Raw genomic sequence first — 20,298 nt, 5'->3', positions numbered from 1 at the left:
AACTAGAGATGAGAAGACGGGAAGATGAATACAGATTCACAAGTAAGTCATTGGTTTAGCCTCAGGTCTGAATGGGTTAATGGCTCGTCTGATAGATAGATAGATAGATAGATAGATAGATAGATATATTCTTTATTTTTCTGTCATGCACCCAAGGCGCCCAGCCCACATGGACTTATAGGACACACCATACAAATCATTGCTTCAATATTGCACAAGTGTACAAGAAACGTTGACACAGATGGTTGTCTTAATTCTTAATATAATGGGCAGTAAAACAAAAAAATGAATTTAATTTTCAATTTCTTTCAAATCACATGCTAGACTCCTCCTCAGGAGTACCAATGAATCTACCCGTTTCTAAAGGTCCCAGAATGCAGCTGTGCACAAAAAGATTCATTTTGTGTAACATAAGGTTCAGGGCCATAATTATTTTTAATAAGACGATATGTTCTTAGTTTTGGTTTGTACCATAAATCAACAGGCCAACTCTCCTTATACCCAAGGAACATACAGTTCTGTATTTCATGAATATTACAGCATAGTCTGTTTAAATAAATAAATGATGAATTATTCATAAATAAATAAAGACTTTACTTCATTGGCCCAGGGGTAACCATTTAGAAATGTCCCAATTAAAAATAATTGTGGTTAGTCTGTCATTGGACATATTAACAAGTCTATTCCAAAGTCTCAACATCTCACCTTTGTGTCTGATATTTACGGGCATCCATCCCATATCTCCGCTAATAGCCAAGATAGGCCTAAGCTTATGAACTCCAAGAAATATTTTGCGTGATTCCTGTGATAACAGTTTTAGGTTGTAGAGTTGTAGAGTGTTGTTTTGTTGTAAATGGTAAATGGTGCATTTATATAGCGCCTTTATCCAAGGCGCTTTACATAGATTGTGCATTACATTCACCCATTCACACACACATTCATACACCGATTGCGGCGGAAGCCATGCAAGGCACCAACCAGCACATCGGGAGCAATTTGGGGTTCAGTGTCTTGCCCAAGGACACTTCGACATGTAGACAGGAGGAGCCGAGATTCAAACCGCCGACCCATGGATCATTGGACGACCTGCTCTACCTCTTGAGCCACAGTCGCCCCGTTGTAGAGTTGTTTAATTAATAGTTTTATCATTTATAATGTTGTAGGGTTGTCTAATTAATAGTTTTATGTTTTAATATTTTTTTGTAGAGTTGCTGCAGATCGCAGGGATCAGTCCCCATGGCAACGCCCTGGGAGCGTCCGTGCAGCAGCAGGCCAATCAGCAGCCGGCTCAGGAGCGGAGGGGCGGGGAAGTCCTCGACTCCGCCCACACAGACATCAAGCTGGAGAAGAGCAACATTGTGCTGCTAGGTCCAACGGGCTCAGGTCAGTTCTATTAAAATAAAGGTGTCGAATTCTCAAATTCGTCCCGAACCCTACCCGACGTTTTCGGGTCGGGTCCGGGCCAGCGTTGATTTTGTCGACTAAAACCGAGACGAAAGATGTTCGTCGACTACCCTGACTACACTGACGAAAACTAAATGGAAACTAAATGAAAACTAAGCTATGATGACTAAAACTAAGACTAAATATACTGACAATTTCGTCAAAACAAATAAAAACTAGACGAAAATGTTAGGAAGGGACAGTATCAGTCATTTTAGACTTGGTTGCATGCTAAAAATAGCAGATCTACAAGCTCACACAAAGTGTAAAATTGGTCATTACGACGGTATCAAGGCCCGACAAAACACATTTTAGTCAACTTAATTTAACTGTAGATCGACTAAAATCTTATATTTAGTCGACTAAAACTAGACTAACACTAAAACCTTCCAGGTGACTTAAAATGTGACTGAAACTAAATTAAAACTATTTAAGAGACTATGACTAAAACTTAAAATCAAAATTTGCTGCCAAAAACAACACTGGTCCGGGCCCAAATTGTGGGTACCGACTAGGCATGTAACGATTCACTCAACTCACGATACGATTCGTATCACGATATGAGGTTCACGATGCGATTTTTCACGATATTAAATTTTTTTTTTTTTAATTTTATATAATTTATCTTCCCCCCTGAGATTTTTTATTTAACTACATTGCAAAAGAAGTAGCATTACTTTTGACAGTGCAGAAACATAATTGCCTTCCTTGATGAGCATCAACGACCATCATCACCTGGGCACAGTCAGACACACACAGCTCCCCTCTACAGTGCTCTACTACTGAAAGTGACTATCATTTCTCTCCAAAAAACCCAGTTTTTCTTTCCTTTTTTCAGATTATTTTTATTTCAAATAATCGATTCATATCTGTTCCTGGAACAACATATTTTCAGATGGGGATCGGCGGCCAAATACATATATTTTTGGGGGTCCTTGATATGAAATAGTTTGAGCACCACTGACGCATAGAAACATAGGGTTTTTCAGAAAACTGTCGGGACTGAAGCGAGCGGGCATTCACTTCACCGCTTACGTCTCGACGTCATTTTTACTAGTTTACTAGTCGACTAGTTGCCTAGTTTACTAGTTGACTTGTCAACAATTTTTTTGTTTTTAGTTTGTTTTGGAAATAAATATTTGTACATTTAAAAACTGTGTACATTGGTGACTGACTATAACTATAATCTTCCTGATCTTGAGGCCTGCAAAATTTAAAAAAAACTCTTATCAACTAGTCAACTAGTACCAACAAGGTTGACTAGTGGATTTACTAGTCGACTGTCTAGTTCAATAGTCGACTAGTTGCTTAACTAAGCATTATGTTATACTTTAGCTATTGAAAAACAGTAGATCTACGAGCTCATAGCGCGGCACCGAGTGGCACGCTACAAGCTTGTAGGTCTGCTATTTTAGAAAAATCATGAAAATGCGGCACAAATCTTTGAATATATATACAGTATATTCTTTCAGAAGACTTTTTTTTATCTATTTCGACGTCGGGCCTAAATGGGTTTTAAAAGTCCTAGTGTGTGTGTGTGTGTGTGTGTGTGTGTGTTTTCTGTTTGGTCCAGGTAAAACGCTGCTGGCCCAGACGCTGGCCAAGTGTCTGGACGTGCCGTTCGCCATCTGCGACTGCACCACGCTGACGCAGGCGGGCTACGTGGGCGAGGACATCGAGTCGGTGATCGCCAAGCTGCTGCAGGACTCCAACTACTCTGTGGAGAAGGCCCAGCAAGGTGAGAGATCAGAAAACACACATGGAAACCATTACGATATCAGTGTTTATTTTTTGGGCAGCAAAATGTTGATTTTTGATTTCAGTAATTGACCCATTTTGGGCGGGAACCCTTTTTGGTGTGGCGCGTAGCGAGTGGCGTGCTACGAGCGTGTAGGTCTGCTATTATTGAAAAATCGTTCAAATGTGGCGCAAATCATTTAATATATATTTCAGAGCGAACATTTTTGAGTGGTGCAACCACTCCAAGGAACAGCAATGTAAGTGTTCACCTATGTGGCCATGAGCACCAGTATATGACTATTAGTACCAGTAGGGGCGCTGTTGTGCCAGAAACAGAGAGAGAGAGATAGTATTAGTGCTGCACTGTTGAGAGAGAGAGAGAGAGAGAGAGTTGCACCACTCAGTTCACACGGGTGTGATTTTAACTAAAATATTTGCTTCTGGGGAGGTCCCTGGAACTACATATTTTGATATGGGGGTCCATGGCCCAATAGAGATAATGCTGGGGGTCCTTGACATGAAAAAGGTTGAGCACCACTGATATGGAAACATGGGTTTTTCTGAAAAATGTTTTGATTTTGATGCCTTTTTTTTAATCGACCTCAGTCCAAAATGGGTTAATGAATAGTTCTCATGATTTAGTTTTACTCACATTTTAGTCACCAGTTTTTGAGTGATACAACCACTCCAAGGAACAGCAATGTCCGTGTTCACCTACAGTATGTGTTGGTTCACCTATGTGACGTTAATGAGCACCAGTATGACTATGAGTACCAGTAGGGGCGCTGTTGTGCCAGAAACAGAGAGAGAGAGACAGTGCTGCACTGTTGCCTGCTAATGAGAGAGAGAGAGAGAGAGCGAGAGAGAGAGAGAGAGAGAGGGAGGAGGGGTGGGGGGGAGAGGGGAGTGGCACCACTCAGTTCACACGGGTGTTATTTTTTTATAGTCGAGTAACCCAGCCCTAGAATGACATTGTTGTTTTTAACATTCGTGTATACAACAGGCATCGTGTTCTTGGACGAGGTGGACAAGATCGGCAGCGTTCCAGGAATCCATCAGTTGAGAGACGTCGGAGGAGAGGGAGTGCAACAGGTGTGTGTCTACGGCTTCATTGCGTTTTGTATGTGTAGGAGAGGGACTGCAGTAGAGCAGGGGTTCTCAACCGTTTTGGCTTGGGACCCCCTGGAAATTAGGGCTGTGAATCTTTGGGTGTCCCACTATTCGATTCGATTTCCGATTATTGGGGTCACGATTTGATTCAAAACGATTCTCGATTCAATACATAGGATTTCATCACAATCTACTCCAGCCAACTGAAGTGACTATACTACATAACTTGAAAATGACTGAAGACATGATGTTTACTGTGACTAGGGTAAAGCTTACATTTCATATCACAAACCCCATGTAGTGAAAACTCCTGTAACTGTAACCATTTTCCCCCCGATTTTTGGAAATTATGAATCGATTTTGAATCGTTCATAACGGGAATCGCAATTCAAATCGAATTAGCCGGAAATGCTTTGGCCATGTCTCGCAGGTTAGTGGAGGTTAGTGTTGCAGAGACATGAACATGGCGGTGTGTGAAGATTATGCTGGTTTAGGATCAGCAGCAAACGCACATGCGTACCACCCACGCAAGGCAAGTCGGGACAGGAACAGTAAAGGCGGTTTATTTGGTTTGAAGTGATGAATGAATTAACTGGGATCGTCGTTTTGTTTGTTTGTTTGTTAATGAAGGGTTTGTTGAAACTCCTGGAGGGAACCATCGTCAACGTCCCCGAGAAGAACAGCAGGAAGCTGAGAGGGGAGACGGTCCAGGTGGACACCACCAACATCCTGTTTGTCGCGTCCGGAGCCTTCAACGGCCTGGACAGGATCATCAGCCGGAGGAAGAACGAGAAGGTATACCGAGGAACCGTCGCCTTGCCCAGACTGTTGCCTCTCGCAGTGTTCAAATGCTTCCGTCATACAGTCTGGAGCAACGGAAGCTCTGATTATGAGTCAAATATAAATGCTTCCGTCATACAGTCTGGAGCAACGGAAGCTCTGATCATGAGTCAAATATATATGCTTCCGTCATACAGTCTGGAGCAACGGAAGCTCTGATCATGAGTCAAATATAAATGCTTCCGTCGTACAGTCTGGAGCAACGGAAGCTCTGATCATGAGTCAAATATAAATGCTTCCGTCATACAGTCTGGAGCAACGGAAGCTCTGATCATGAGTCAAATATAAATGCTTCCGTCATACAGTCTGGAGCAACGGAAGCTCTGATCATGAGTCAAATATAAATGCTTCCGTCATACAGTCTGGAGCAACGGAAGCTCTGATCATGAGTCAAATATAAATGCTTCCGTCGTACAGTCTGGAGCAACGGAAGCTCTGATCACGAGTAAAATATAAATGCTTCCGTCATACGGTCTGGAGCAACGGAAGCTCTGATCATGAGTAAAATATAAATGCTTCCGTCATACAGTCTGGAGCAACGGAAGCGAGTAAGCAATAAAGTCTTTACAGTCCCGCAAATGTATCCTAAATATAAATCACCTAAGCATATATAGCTTGCTGCTTAGCAGAAATAGAAATACAAATTAATCAGATCATTTTTTAATATATTTTAGTGAAAGGAAATGGCAGCTTCCTTCCTCAGATTTCGGGAGGAGTAGCTCCAGACTCTATATATAGCATTCGGAGATTGTGGAATAGTTGTCTGGCTATACGTGAGACTATGAGGACTCTAACCCTAAAACCGTTCCATCGGTCTGAAGGTCTGAGTCAGTGTTGTTTTTGGCAGCAAAATTAGATTTTAGTTTTAGTCGTAGTCTTTTGAATACTTTTCATTTCATTTTAGTGTTAGCTAGTTTTAGTCGACTAAATGTCATGAGATTTTAGTTGACTAAATCTACGGTTGATTTAGTCGACAAAAATGTATTTTGCGGGCCTTGATGCCGTATATTATCAGCATGCGACCAAGTGTAAAATGGATGTCTTGTCCACTAGTCTCTTCCTAACATTTTAGTCTAGTTTTTATTTGTTGACGAAATTGTCAATATATTTAGTCTTTATTTTAGTCATCATAGCTTACTTTGTATTTAGTTTCCATGTAGTTTTCGTCAATGAAAAAGGGTAGTCGACGAACATTTTTTGTCATCGTTTTAGTCGACGAAATCAACACCGGTCTGAGGTACCCTAAACCTAACAGCCTTCAGTCGTATGAGTACCCTGACCTTAAAACCCTTCTTTCCGCGCCGCGCATGTGCACAACATAGTTGCGTTCCGTGTCCCCTCTGCACTCGAAACACCATGGAAAAGGCAAGGCGCTGGCACAGAATCCCTTTCCGCCATCTTTGAGCCACTCTGGAGCTCCTTCGGATTGACTGATTCTTGATTGATTCGTTTACAAACGTCTTCTAAAACATGACATTTTCACGATTAAAAAATAAATAAATAGCAGACCTACTTGTAGATCTGCTATTTTTCAATAGCTAAAGTGTAGCATAATGCTTAGAACTCCAAAAGACAAAACAGAAAATGCACTTCCAGAAACTGAAACTACTGGGATACCAATGTCATCCGATCCAGGATAGAGAACACAGTCAGGGATACAGATTAAACTAGTGGAATGTCATCCGATCAGGATAGAGAACACAGTCAGGGATACAGATTAAACTAGTGGAATGTCATCCGATCAGGATAGAGAACACAGTCAGGGATACAGATTAAACTAGTGGAATGTCATCCGATCAGGATAGAGAACACAGTCAGGGATACAGATTAAACTAGTGGAATGTCATCCGATCAGGATAGAGAACACAGTCAGGGATACAGATTAAACTAGTGGAATGTCATCCGATCAGGATAGAGAACACAGTCAGGGATACAGATTAAACTAGTGGAATGTCATCCGATCAGGATAGAGAACACAGTCAGGGATACAGATTAAACTAGTGGAATGTCATCCGATCAGGATAGAGAACACAGTCAGGGATACAGATTAAACTAGTGGAATGTCATCCGATCAGGATAGAGAACACAGTCAGGGATACAGATTAAACGAGTGGAATGTCATCCGATCAGGATAGAGAACACAGTCAGGGATACAGATTAAACTAGTGGAATGTCATCCGATCAGGATAGAGAACACAGTCAGGGATACAGATTAAACGAGTGGAATCGTAAGTGATGACGCAAAGAAAGGAGCTGACAAAATTGGAACTAGTTTCCACTAGTTCCAATTTTAATATTATATAAAGATCAAGTTCATAAATGGCTACTACATGTATTTTCTGTTCTATTAAAGGACTGGAGAGACGGGGAGACTACTGTTACTGAACAAACACTATAGCAATGATTACTATCAGAATATAATGATTTTACCTTTAACCAAAAAAAATCACTTAGGCTACCTTTACTACTAATAATAATAATAATAATAATAATAACAACAAAACAACAATAATAATAATTGCGAATGCACTGAGCCATCGATTCGAATTATAATCACGATTCCCGTTATGAACGATTCAAAATCCATTCATCATTTCCAAAAATCGATTTATTTAGTTAGTTACAGGAGTTTTCACTACATGTTGTTTGTGATATGAAATGTAAGCTCACCCTAATCACAGTGAACATCATGTCTTCAGTCATTTTCAAGTTACTGTAGTATAGTCACTCCAGTTGGCTGGAGTAGATTGTGATGAGATCCTATGTATTGAATCGAGAATCGTTTTGAATAGAGAATCGATTTTTTTATCGAATCGTGACCGCAAGAATCGGAATTTGAATTGAATCGTGGGACACCCAAAGATTCACAGCCCTAGTTACTATGTAACCCAGGCAGAACATGTCTGTCTGTCTGTCTGTGTGTGTGTCACACTGTGACACCACCCGCCTGCCACCATAGGACACACAAAAACACACACGCGCACACACAGCTGCGTTCGCTTCCCGCGTTCGCGCGTCTTGCTCGCATCAACAATAACAGTATCTTTACCGTTTACTCCTCCGCAGTATCTGGGTTTCGGCACGCCGTCCAACCTGGGCGTGGGGCGGCGCGCGGCGGCCGCGGCCGACCTGGCCAACGTCCGGGGAGGAGGGCGCGAGAGTGACGCGGACGCGGCAGTGGCGGAGATGGAGGAGAAGGACCGCCTCCTGCGGCTGGTGGAGGCGCGCGACCTCATCGACTTCGGCATGATCCCCGAGTTCGTGGGCCGGCTGCCCGTGGTGGTCCCGCTGCACGGCCTGGACCAGGACACGCTGGTGCGCATCCTGACGGAGCCGCGCAACGCCGTGGTGCCGCAGTACCGCGCGCTGTTCCACATGGACAAGGTAAACTGACCCAGGAACACCGTGGTACCCCAGTACCGCGCGCTGTTCCACATGGACAAGGTAAACTAACCCAGGAACACCGTGGTACCCCAGTACCGCGCGCTGTTCCACATGGACAAGGTAAACTGACCCAGGAACGATTCTACACAATGCCTTCTGAACCCTGACAGTTTTCTGAAAAACCCCTATGTTTCTGTGTCAGTGGTTCTCAAACTAAGGACCCCTAGAATGTATATGTGATTGGCCCGCCGACCCCCATCTGAAAATATGTAATTCGGCATAGAGTAGCGCAAACGTCGATCACTCTCTGCTGATTTCTGATCGTCTGCACCTTTGTTAAATGGACGCACATACACACACACACACACACACACTCCTCTCTCTCTCTCTCTCTCTCTCTGTCGCTCTAATTAATTAGTCTCATGTTGCGCAGCTGTGTCTATATTCTCCCGGCGGATCCTGCCGGGAGCTGCCTATGCCATAGAAAAGCATAGGTGGACCCCAGACTTACTGACATAGAAACACAAGGGCTTTCAGAAAACTGTTAGGGGTTTTAACTAGAACAAACGAAAAGACATGACATCACTCAACTTAAGGTGACAGGTACTCATGTGGTTAAATGAGAAAAAAAAAGTCATATAAAAACTCAATACACCTGTGCAAGGTAATAAGAAAAAATCATAATAATCCATATTAGCCATCATGACAGTATACAAATGGTAATATTATTAAATAATAGAGTATACAAAAATCATGATCAAGAAACATATTGCAGGTTGAAGCTTCATGAGAAACTTTCCCTGTGAAAGACAAAAGGGAACAGTTTACAAGAGGTAAAACCAAGTACAAAATCAAATCATCAACAATACAAAAAGTTAAAAACTATATGGAGCAAACTGAAGGATAAAAACAAAGATCACAGCATGACATTTAATACATGTTCATCATTAAGGCCTCTAGGTGGCAATGTTTGTAGTGTGAAGATCCAAAATGCTTCACGTCTTTTTAACAGCAAATCATGATCGCCACCTCTGTGTGGCGGATCAACTTGTTCAATGCCGCAGAAACGTAAAGAAGAAATGTCATGCCTGTGATCATTGAAATGTACCGCCACTGGGTAATCTCTACCATTTCTTCGTATAGAGCTTTTGCGCTCGCTTATCCTTAGCTTTAGTTTCCTAGTGGTTTTGCCCACATAGGCTAAACCACAAGGACAGCGCAGCATGTAAATGACATGAGTGGAAGCGCAAGTAATGACACGGTTAATGGGAAACACTTTGCTTGAATGCGGGTGGCCAAAATGATAAGTTTTATATGTATTGTTGCATTGAGCGCAACTGCCGCAGCGGTAATTGCCGTTGGGTAGCGGGGCTAGCAGTGTCTGGCTGGCCGGTAGAGGCGCATGCCTTTTGGTCTGCATGAACAAGCGTATCTTTTATGTTGTGCCCTCGCTTGTTTACAAACAGGGGTTTGTGTTTAAAAAATAGGCGCTAGAGCAGGGTCGGACGTCAGGACATGTCAGTGTTTATTAAAAAGCGGCTTTATGACGCCCGAGTGGGGAGAGAATGTGGTAATGCAAGTGACCGAAAACTTTTTTTCTTGTCTCTCGCTCTTTTTACCTCTTGCAAACTGTTCCCTTTTGTCTTTCACAGGGAAAGTTTCTCATGAAGCTTCAACCTGCGATATGTTTCTTGATCATGATTTTTGTATACTTTATTATTTAACAATATTACCATTTGTATACTGTCATGATGATTAATATGGATTATTATGATTTTTTCTTATTACTTTGCACGGGTGTATTGAGTTTTTATATGACTTTTTTGTTCTCATTTAACCACATGAGTACCTGTCACCTTAAGTTGAGTGATGTCATGTCTTTTCGTTTGTTCTGATAGGCTTACCTTTAGGCCAGACAGCCTACAAAAAGGATTTTCCCATTTGTGTTCATAAAGATAGCCTGATGAAGGCCGCATAGGCCGAAACGTTGCTATTCCCCTGAAAATAAAAGTTGGTCACTGCATTTGAAGACAGTGTGCGGTTGTTTTCCTTGTTCATACTTTAGCTATTGAAAAATAGCAGATCTATACGAGCTTGTAGGTCTGCCATTTTTTTTAAAGTCGTGAAAACGTGACGCAAATCTTTTAATATAATTATGTTCTTTCAGAGCCAACATTTTTAACTCAAATCCTGGAACTACATATTTTCAGATGGGGGTCGGCAGCCAATTACATAATAGAAACATGAGGTTTTTTCCTGAAAACTGTCAGGATTTAGAAGACTAAAAGGCCTAAATGGGTCAAGAAGCCATTGTTGTTTCTTCTTAGAATCGGCCCCTGGTCTAAATGGGGCTGGAGAAACTGTGGTGGTGAATGAGTTCTTTGAATGTGGTGGTCTTTTTTTTTCTTCTTTTTCGTTCCAGTGTGACCTCAACGTGACCCCGGACGCTCTGAGTGCCATCGCCAGGCTGGCACTGGAGAGGAAGACCGGAGCGCGCGGACTGCGATCCATCATGGTACGATCATCACCTCTTATACCCCTTAACCCATTCTGACCTGAGATCAGATTCATACGAGGTTTCCGCCGGACACACACTGGTCGGGTTGAACCCATTCTGACCTGAGATCAGATTCATACGAGGTTTCCGCCGGACACACACTGGTCTGATGAACCCATTCTGACCTGAATCGTTCTTCGATTTTTCAAAAATAGCACACCTACAAGCTCGTATCGCGCCACTCGGTGGCGCGATATGAGCTTGTAGATCTGCTATTTTTCAATTGCTAAAGCATAACATGATGCCGACACCAAAATGGGTGCCCGGTCAGAATGGGTTAACGCCCCTTATGGCCTCCCTAATTAAAGACATTTTTGGGGCGGGAACCCCTTTTGGTGTTATAAACATTATGTTATGATTTAGCTATTGAAAAAATTTGGTTCCATTTGTACACTCTCAGAGTTAAATTAACATTGATTTTACGATATAAATTGGGGTCCCAGAGAATGAAATGCCATTAAATGGGGGGTCCGTAGACTAATGCATGTCAAACTGGGGGGGTCCGTGAAATTAAACGGGTTGAGAATCACTGCTAGAGCCGCAAAAATCTTCTCTTATGGGCGGGTCCCTGGTATTTATTTTCACGTGGGGGTCTGTGGGCTGATACATGTCAACTTGGGGGTCCTTGATGTTTGAGAACCCACTGTTCTAGGCGATCTGTGACTTTTAAAATGACGTAATGCGTTTGTTACCTCAAAAATGCTTTGTGTTGCAACCGTTGCAAAGATGTGGTGCAATGATGAGATGACACTTTATCAACTCCAATGGAATCTCTGACAGCGTCGCCTTATTGCTCTAATGGCCTACAATAACTCGTTCATTTTATAACATTTTTCAGGTCAAATAAAAAACGGATCCAAAACTATATGATATTTTTTAATCATCACCCAAAGAAAAGTTTCAGCTCTGTAATTGAGAGTGTACAAATGAAACCAAATGGACACTTACAGGTTCTGTAACTATGAGAGTGAACAGATTGGAACCAAATGGACCCTTACAGGTCTGTAACTATGAGTGTACAAATGGAACCAAATGGACCCTTACAGGTTCTGTAACTATGAGAGTGTACACAGGGAACCAAATGGACCCTTACAGGTCTGCAATTCTGAGAGTGTACAAATGAAACCAAATGGACCCTTACAGGTCTGCAACTCTGAGAGTGCACAGATTGGAACCAAATGGACCCTTACAGGTCTGCAACTCTGAGAGTTACGGGTCCATTTAGTGTCACGCTCTCAGAGACATGGTGGTTCTTTGAATGTTTGAATGTGAAGAACATGACGTTGCCCATCTGCTTCATTTGACTGCAGTCTTGCATTTGGCCAGTAGAGGTCACTGGTCACCAGTCAACGTTTGGACAAATGGACTTATTTGGGCTGTAGTGTTTCCCAAACTGTGCAATGTATTTCCCTTCTTACAGTACATTTGCTTTGCATTGTTTCAAACATATTTTACAAAAGAAACAAAAATAAAACAATACTACTAATATATAAAAACCTAAATAGTGGATATAGCTTGTAGGTCAGGTATTTCCACTGTTAAATAATGTTTTAAAGCTGCCCTAAGCACACAAAAAAAAAAAAAAAAAAAAAAACATCTAGGGGCCATAATCTGCATTCAAAGATTTCCCTAGAAGCTTTGTCATTGGTCGATTTGCCCGTCTACTTCCTGATTGTTTTTTTTTTGAGTGGTGCAACCACTCCAAGGAACAGCAATGTCTGTGTCCGCCTATGTGTTGTTCACCTATGTATGTGTTGGTTAATGAGCACCAGTATGAGTACCAGTAGGGACGCAGTTGTGCCAGAAACAGAGAGAGACAGTGCGAGAGAGAGAGAGGAGGGAGGGGGGGGGGGGGGGGGATAGAGAGAGGGGAGTTCAAGTTGCACCACTCGGGTGTGAATTATTTTTTTTACCAATGACAAAGCTTCTAGGAAAATTTTCGGTCTCGGCTGAAAATGTTTTTGAATCATCGTTCATAAAAGCTGTGTGTGCGTGTGGTGACTTGCAGGAGAAACTGCTGCTGGAGCCCATGTTTGAGGTCCCTCACTCTGACATCATAGCTGTGGAGCTGAACAAGGACGTGGTGCAAGGACTGACTGAGCCCACGTACCTCAGGTGTGTGTGTGTGTGTGTGTGTGTGTGTGTGTGTGTGTGTGTGTTAGGGCATTCACTTCTAGTCATTTTTACTAGTTGCCTAGTTTACTAGTCGACTACTACCTATTATATGAAAAAATATATATATTATTTATTTATTTTTAAAAATATGTGTACATTGGTGACTGATCTTGAGACAAAATAAAAAACAACAAAATAACCCCCCCCCCCCTTTTTTTTCCTTATCAACTAGTCAAGGGCGACTAGTGGATTTACTAGTCGACTAGTTGAATAGTCGACTAGTTGCTGTGTGTGTGTGTGTGTGTGTGTGTGTGTGTGTGTGTGTGTGTGTGTGTGTGTGTGTGTGTGTGTGTGTGTGTGTGTGTGTGTGTGTGTGTGTGTGTGTGTGTGTGTGTGTGTGTGTGTGTGTGTGTGTGTGTGTGTGCGCGTGCGTGCGTGCACAGATTATCCAACCCCACAAGGTTCCCAGTTCGATCACGGAAAATCACAGAACTCGAGGCTCGGCACGGCCCGACTAATTTGCATGTTTTTTGTTTTTTTTCTATACCCGAAAACGTCGGGTATATAGGGTCGGGTTCGGGCAGAGATTGAGAACTCTAAATCAAATCAAATCAAATCAAACTTTATAAATAAAGCACATTTAAAAACGACTGTCATCGACCAAAGTGCTGTACAAGTCAAGACAAAAGAAAAAACCCAGAGTTGGGGTCGAAGTGTCCTTGAGCAAGACACTGAACCCCTAATTGCTCCCGATGTGCAGGTTGGTGCCTTGCATGGTTTCCTCCACCATTGGTGTATGAATGTATGTGTGTGAATAGATGAATGTAATGCACAATCTATGTAAAGCGCCTTGGATAAGCGGCGCTTTATGAATGCACCATTTACCATGAGGTAGAGCAGTTCATCCATTGATCCGCGGATCGGCGGGTTCGAATCCCGGCTCCTTCGGTCCACATGACAAATTGTCCTTGGGCAAGACACTGGCACTTAACCCTACATTGCCTCCAATGAGTCGGTCGGTGTGTGAATGTGGGAAGTGAGGACGCTGGCGTCGACAGGTTTAAATGGACTGCCATAATTATAGTGCTTTTCTCCAAAGCACTTTGCATTACAATGTACTTCAACATTCACACGTTGATGGTGGAGGAAAGTCAGGAAACCATGCAAGGCACCTCACACGCCTACTACTTTCTACTGTCTAGTGGGGTGATGGTGACAGGCTGACAGCTATAGTGATAGATACTACTGTCTAGTGGGGTGATGGTGACAGGCTGACAGCTATAGTGATAGTTACTACTCTCTAGTGGGGTGATGGTGACAGGCTGACAGCTATAGTGATAGTTACTACTGTCTAGTGGGGTGATGGTGACAGGCTGACAGCTATAGTGATAGTTACTACTCTCTAGTGGGGTGATGGTGACAGGCTGACAGCTATAGTGATAGTTACTACTGTCTAGTGGGGTGATGGTGACAGGCTGACAGCTATAGTGATAGTTACTACTGTCTAGTGGGGTGATGGTGACAGGCTGACAGCTATAGTGATAGTTACTACTTTCTACTGTCTAGTGGGGTGATGGTGACAGGCTGACAGCTATAGTGATAGTTACTACTTTCTACTGTCTAGTGGGGTGATGGTGACAGGCTGACAGCTATAGTGATAGTTACTACTTTCTACTGTCTAGTGGGGTGATGGTGACAGGCTGACAGCTATAGTGATAGTTACTACTTTCTACTGTCTAGTGGGGTGATGGTGACAGGCTGACAGCTATAGTGATAGTTACTACTTTCTACTGTCTAGTGAGGTGATGGTGACAGGCTGACAGCTATAGTGATAGTTACTACTTTCTACTGTCTAGTGGGGTGATGGTGACAGGCTGACAGCTATAGTGATACAATTTACAATTTAGGCATTTAGCAGACGCTCTTAATCCAGAGCGATTTACATTAAGCAAGAACAAAAAAGCATGGGAATACATCACATAAAAACATTTATCATGAAACATGCGTAAGCTAAGAAAGTAACAGTGGAATATCTTTATAATGAAACTATACATATAAACTATACATATATACTACTATGCTATACATATGTACTATGACGTGCTATGACTACATACAATGCAATTATAGTGCTGTCTACATAACATGCTATAAGTCTATCAAATGCTATCTAAGTCTACAGAAATGCTATCTAAGGGGGTGGGGTAAGTGCTATGGGCCATGATACATTAGTTACTACTGTCTAGTGGGGTGATGGTGACAGGCTGACAGCTGTAGTGATAGATACTACTTTCTACTGTCTAGTGGGGTGATGGTGACAGGCTGACAGCTGTAGTGATAGTTACTACTGTCTAGTGGGGTGATGGTGACAGGCTGACAGCTATAGTGATAGATACTACTTTCTACTGTCTAGTGGGGTGATGGTGACAGGCTGACAGCTATAGTGATAGATACTACTTTCTACTGTCTAGTGGGGTGATGGTGACAGGCTGACAGCTGTAGTGATAGTTACTACTCTAGTGGGGTGATGGTGACAGGCTGACAGCTATAGTGATAGATACTACTTTCTACTGTCTAGTGGGGTGATGGTGACAGGCTGACAGATGTAGTGATAGTTACTACTCTCTAGTGGGGTGATGGTGACAGGCTGACAGCTACAGTATAGTGATAGATACTACTTTTTACTGTCTAGTGGGGTGATGGTGACAGGCTGACAGCTATAGTGATAGATACTACTTTCTACTGTCTAGTGGGGTGATGGTGACAGGCTGACAGCTATAGTGATAGTTACTACTTTCTACTGTCTAGTGGGGTGATGGTGACAGGCTGACAGCTATAGTGATAGATACTACTTTCTACTGTCTAGTGGGGTGATGGTGACAGGCTGACAGCTATAGTGATAGTTACTACTTGTTTTGATTTCCAGGGCTCCTCCCACCAAGGTGTCGACAGAAGAGGAGGAAGACTCTGGTCTGGATGAAGACAACTGGCCTCAGCAGGCAGACGCCGCCAACAACTGACCTCCAAACCCACCAATCAGCAGCCTCACCTCCCCCCCAACCAACCAATGAGCAGCCAGCGTCTCATCACCGTGTCCATCCTGTGTGGACCTGTAGTAGTTTTCCGGTCGGGGGGGGGGGGGATACCAATTTCATCCAATCGGGAGCGAGAGCTCATACAGGATAGGCTACTGCAGTGGTTCCCAAACTTTTTCATGTCAAGGACCCCCAAATTGACACTAATTTGCCCCGCGAACCCCCATTTGAACTGATATGCCAGCTAGGGACCCCTATAAGAGAAGATTTTCACGGCTCTAGCAGTGATTCTCAACCCGTTTCAAGAACCCCCAGTTTGCCATGCATTAGTCTACGGACTCCCATTTAATGGAATTTCTATCTCGGAGACCCCCAATTTATATTGTAAAATTATTATAATTATTTTAACTCTGAGAGTGTACAAATGGAACCATTTCTCAGAGTTACAGACCCATAAGGGTCCATTTGGTTCCAAACTATCATTTAGCGGACCCCACTTTGGGAAACACTGGGCTACTGTCTGACTAAAGGCGTAAAAAGTCACACTGGCCCAGACCTACAGTATGCTTCAGAGCGTATTGGCGGAACTAAGAGGGATTTTGTCGGAAGTACCAGTGTTGGTCGACTAAAACTAAGACAAAAAATGTTCGTCGACCACCTTTTTTAGACTAAATATATTGACAATTTCGTCAACAAATAAAAACTAGACTAAAATGAAGGGACTATAGTGGACACGAGATCCAGTATAAGTCATTTTACACTTGGTTGCATGCTTAACATAGCCAATCTACAAGCTCATTGTGAGCTTGTAGATCTGCTATGTGTAATATGATATCACATCGCAGATCAATATTTGTACAGTGTGTGCAGTGAATGAAAACCTGTATGGGTCCAATTTGGTTTCATTTAAACAATCAAGAGTTTTAAGAATTATTATTGGGTAATCTGCGTTACTTCATTAACAAGAAGTCTGAATGTTGAAGAATTGTTATATTTTTGATCAATGTTTGCCTGTTGTCTCTCAATCGTATTCAACGACAGCAAAGTATTCTTTAGTTTTCCGAGTCTGAGAGGCAAAATGTCATCAAATATGACCCGATTTGACTGAGAGCCTGCCATCACGCAAACCCCAGCTTTTCACCAGAGGAGAAAACCTTTTTTTTTTAAATAAGTTAATAGCACAGGCAGACTCTTCACATACTAGAGCATGTCTGAAATAAGTTTCGGAGCTGAAATGGAAATTATGAAATAAACTTAAAACATGTAGCTATAGGTGTAATGTTAGAGACCACAGAAGTGAACCTTTCAAGCCTGTTTTCTCAACTCACTGTTTCTCTGCAAGACATTACTCTATAAGCCATATCTCCAAAACTGGTGGGTCAAACTGAACAACCAATAGGCTATATATATGATTCCCTGCTTTCATATGACATGAAAAAATGAAAATTCAAAATAATCCAAAGGCAGTCCCTCTGTCAAATTTAGTCACAAATGGTGGTCCTCCGTGGCGCCTTGATATGGAAAAGTTTGAATAGCACTGCTCTATAGCAGTGATTACCATCTACACTCTAGCTATTTAACATCGGCCATGTTTGGTGAACGGCTGCCCCAGCATACGGAACGGTTCAAGTGGTTCAGACACACCTGTAGTCAATAGATAGTAAACGGTGCATTTGTATAGCACTTTGTATCCAAAGCTTGTGCATTACAGTAACACAACATTCATACATCCTTACATAGATTGTGCATTACATTCACCCACACACACACGCACACATTCACACACCTTTATATAGATTGTGCATTACATTCACCCATTCACACACAGATGACAGAGGAAACCATGCAAGGCACTAACCTGCACATCGGGAGCAATTAGGGGTTCAGAGTCTTGCTCAAGGACACTGACACTAACTCTCGGGAGCTCGCCCCGGGATCGAACTGTTGTACCGGGCCACTCTGATCACTGATCCACTGTTCACTGCACTGCGGTGAGAACATATAGGCTGAAGAACACTTCTGTAGTCATAGCGAAATTCCACGTGCTCACAATGCGTCACGACCCCGACGCAATTTATTTTATTTTATATTTAGGAACTCTGTGAAAAGTATATATAAATAAGATCAAATAAATGTAAGTTTTGTATACAGTATAATTGACAAACAGGGACTCCAGGTTTAACATGGTTAAAAAAATCACACCCGTGTGAACTGAGTGGTGCAACCCCCCCCCCCCCGCCCTTCTCTCTAGCAGGCAACAGTGCAGCACTATCTCTCTCTGTTTCTGGCATTTCTCATTAACCAACACATAGGTGAACACATAGACACATGAACACATAGGTGAACACGGACATTGCTGTTCCTTGGAGTGGTTGCACCACTCAAAAAAGGGTTTAGCATTTGCCTCAGTTCGCGAAGAAATACAGATCAATTTCTTTCTATAGTTGTATACATTATGTTGCAATATTAATATGAATGATAATTAGGTAATAAAATCCCAATGTGCTCCCTGTACGTGTGTGTGACGGCACGCTGTTTATGAATACAGTAACGCAGATCTACAAGCTCACACAGTTTGAGAACCAATGGTGTATAAACTTGATTGTTTTTAGTTTGTTTTTGTTTACAATCACACCCTCAGACTTCTCCGTGTAAATCAATCCTTTACCACCAGGCTGCGCTGTGGTCTACGCACAACACCACGTTTCTCAACCTACGGTCCGGGACCACCGGGGATCCACATGATGGACCCTTATACAGTCAAATTAACACTGGGGAGTTTTACAGTGGAGAGCCAATGTATTTCAATATTTATAGCACACACACGCACACAAACTTCTAAATGGAACAAATAGCAGATCTACACTCTACAGGCTCTGTTGTGAGCTTGTAGATCTAGGCTATATTTTATGTTTTTGTGTGACACAATTTATTATGGGAATAAATATAAAGTAATAAAGTTTAATCCATTTGGGCCTGATGTCGAAAAGTCTTCTGAAAGAATATATATTCAAAGATTTGTGCCCCATTTTCACGATTTTTCTAAAATAGCAAAGCTACAAGCTCGTAGCGCGCCATGAGCTTGTAGATCTGCTATTTTTCAATAGCTAAAGTATAACATAATGCTTAGTTAAAACACCAAAAGGGGTCCCTGTCCAGAATGGGTTAATGCTTCAATAATTATAGCACGCACACAAGCAAGCTCTGTTGTGAGCTTATAGATCTAGGCTATATTTAATGTTTTTGTGTGACACTATTATGACAGTTTATTATGGGAATACATATATGAACTTGAAAGTTTAAATATGGAGAGTCACGCCGGCAAGGTTTCAAAAATGTAAATATTTTCTTTTTTTTTAAGGTTACGAATATCTTAACTAAACTATTACTGGAATCTCACATCTACACTGTAAAATCCTCAGTGCAATCCTCAGTGTACCAAATGGAACCAAAATGGACCCGTACGGGTCCATTTGGTTCAGTCAAGAGTTGCAGACCCGTCAAGGGTCCATTTGGACTGCTGGTGGTCCTTCGAGCCGGATGTGGAGAACCATGCAGTGTCGCTGCAAGGTAGAATGGAGCGTAGCTGTGCTGTGTCCTGATCGGTCCCTCTTTAAAAAAGAATCTCTCCAGTTACAGCTGTATTCCTCCAAAGGTTGTGCATCTTTAAATTTGTTGATGTGATCATTGGAATAATATAAATAAAATGTATGTCTGTACAGATTCCTTGTGATTAGCCGAATATGTGTGTACAGTAACGTATGCAACAGTCCAGCTCACTGGTACTGTATGTTTAGCCTGAGCTAACGTGTTAGGTTTCTGGTCTAGAGGGGCGGGTCGCGGCTGAGATTTGCGCACGCCCTGATTGGATCTCATTGATCTGTCAGTCACCCCCGGCCCCTCCTCTCCCCCCTAGTGCAGCGCTACGTCACATCATTTGGAGCGACGCCCACCCGGAAGGGTTGACTCCCAATTTTAGACCAGAGCGGCCAATGCGTTCCTCCAGGCTTTCAAAAATGAAAGCTTGGTACCGATAGGCTACGCTACTGTATGTTTAACACTTTTTCTGCCCGC

At 42.4% G+C, this 20,298-nt stretch overlaps 1 protein-coding gene across 2 annotated transcripts in view; it reads left to right on the top strand.

Annotated features, from left to right (window-relative positions):
* Positions 1 to 19,945, top strand: part of LOC310857705 (ATP-dependent clpX-like chaperone, mitochondrial) — a 33,682-nt gene extending 13,737 nt beyond the window's left edge. For both annotated transcript variants that reach the window (XM_083763504.1, XM_083763505.1), the window contains exons 7-15: positions 1 to 42; positions 1,207 to 1,383; positions 3,017 to 3,181; positions 4,187 to 4,275; positions 4,924 to 5,088; positions 8,200 to 8,517; positions 10,940 to 11,032; positions 13,083 to 13,189; positions 16,116 to 19,945. In XM_083763504.1, coding sequence (XP_083619630.1) covers positions 1 to 42; positions 1,207 to 1,383; positions 3,017 to 3,181; positions 4,187 to 4,275; positions 4,924 to 5,088; positions 8,200 to 8,517; positions 10,940 to 11,032; positions 13,083 to 13,189; positions 16,116 to 16,209 — 1,250 coding nt within the window. In that variant the 3' untranslated portion in view covers positions 16,210 to 19,945. The remainder of the gene's footprint in view (positions 43 to 1,206; positions 1,384 to 3,016; positions 3,182 to 4,186; positions 4,276 to 4,923; positions 5,089 to 8,199; positions 8,518 to 10,939; positions 11,033 to 13,082; positions 13,190 to 16,115) is intronic.
* Positions 19,946 to 20,298: the final 353 nt, after the last annotated feature.

Source organism: Protomyctophum parallelum, assembly GCF_964188405.1.
Source record: "Protomyctophum parallelum genome assembly, chromosome: 4".
NCBI lineage: Eukaryota > Metazoa > Chordata > Actinopteri > Myctophiformes > Myctophidae > Protomyctophum > Protomyctophum parallelum.
This window is presented reverse-complemented; position numbering and strand designations above follow the sequence as displayed.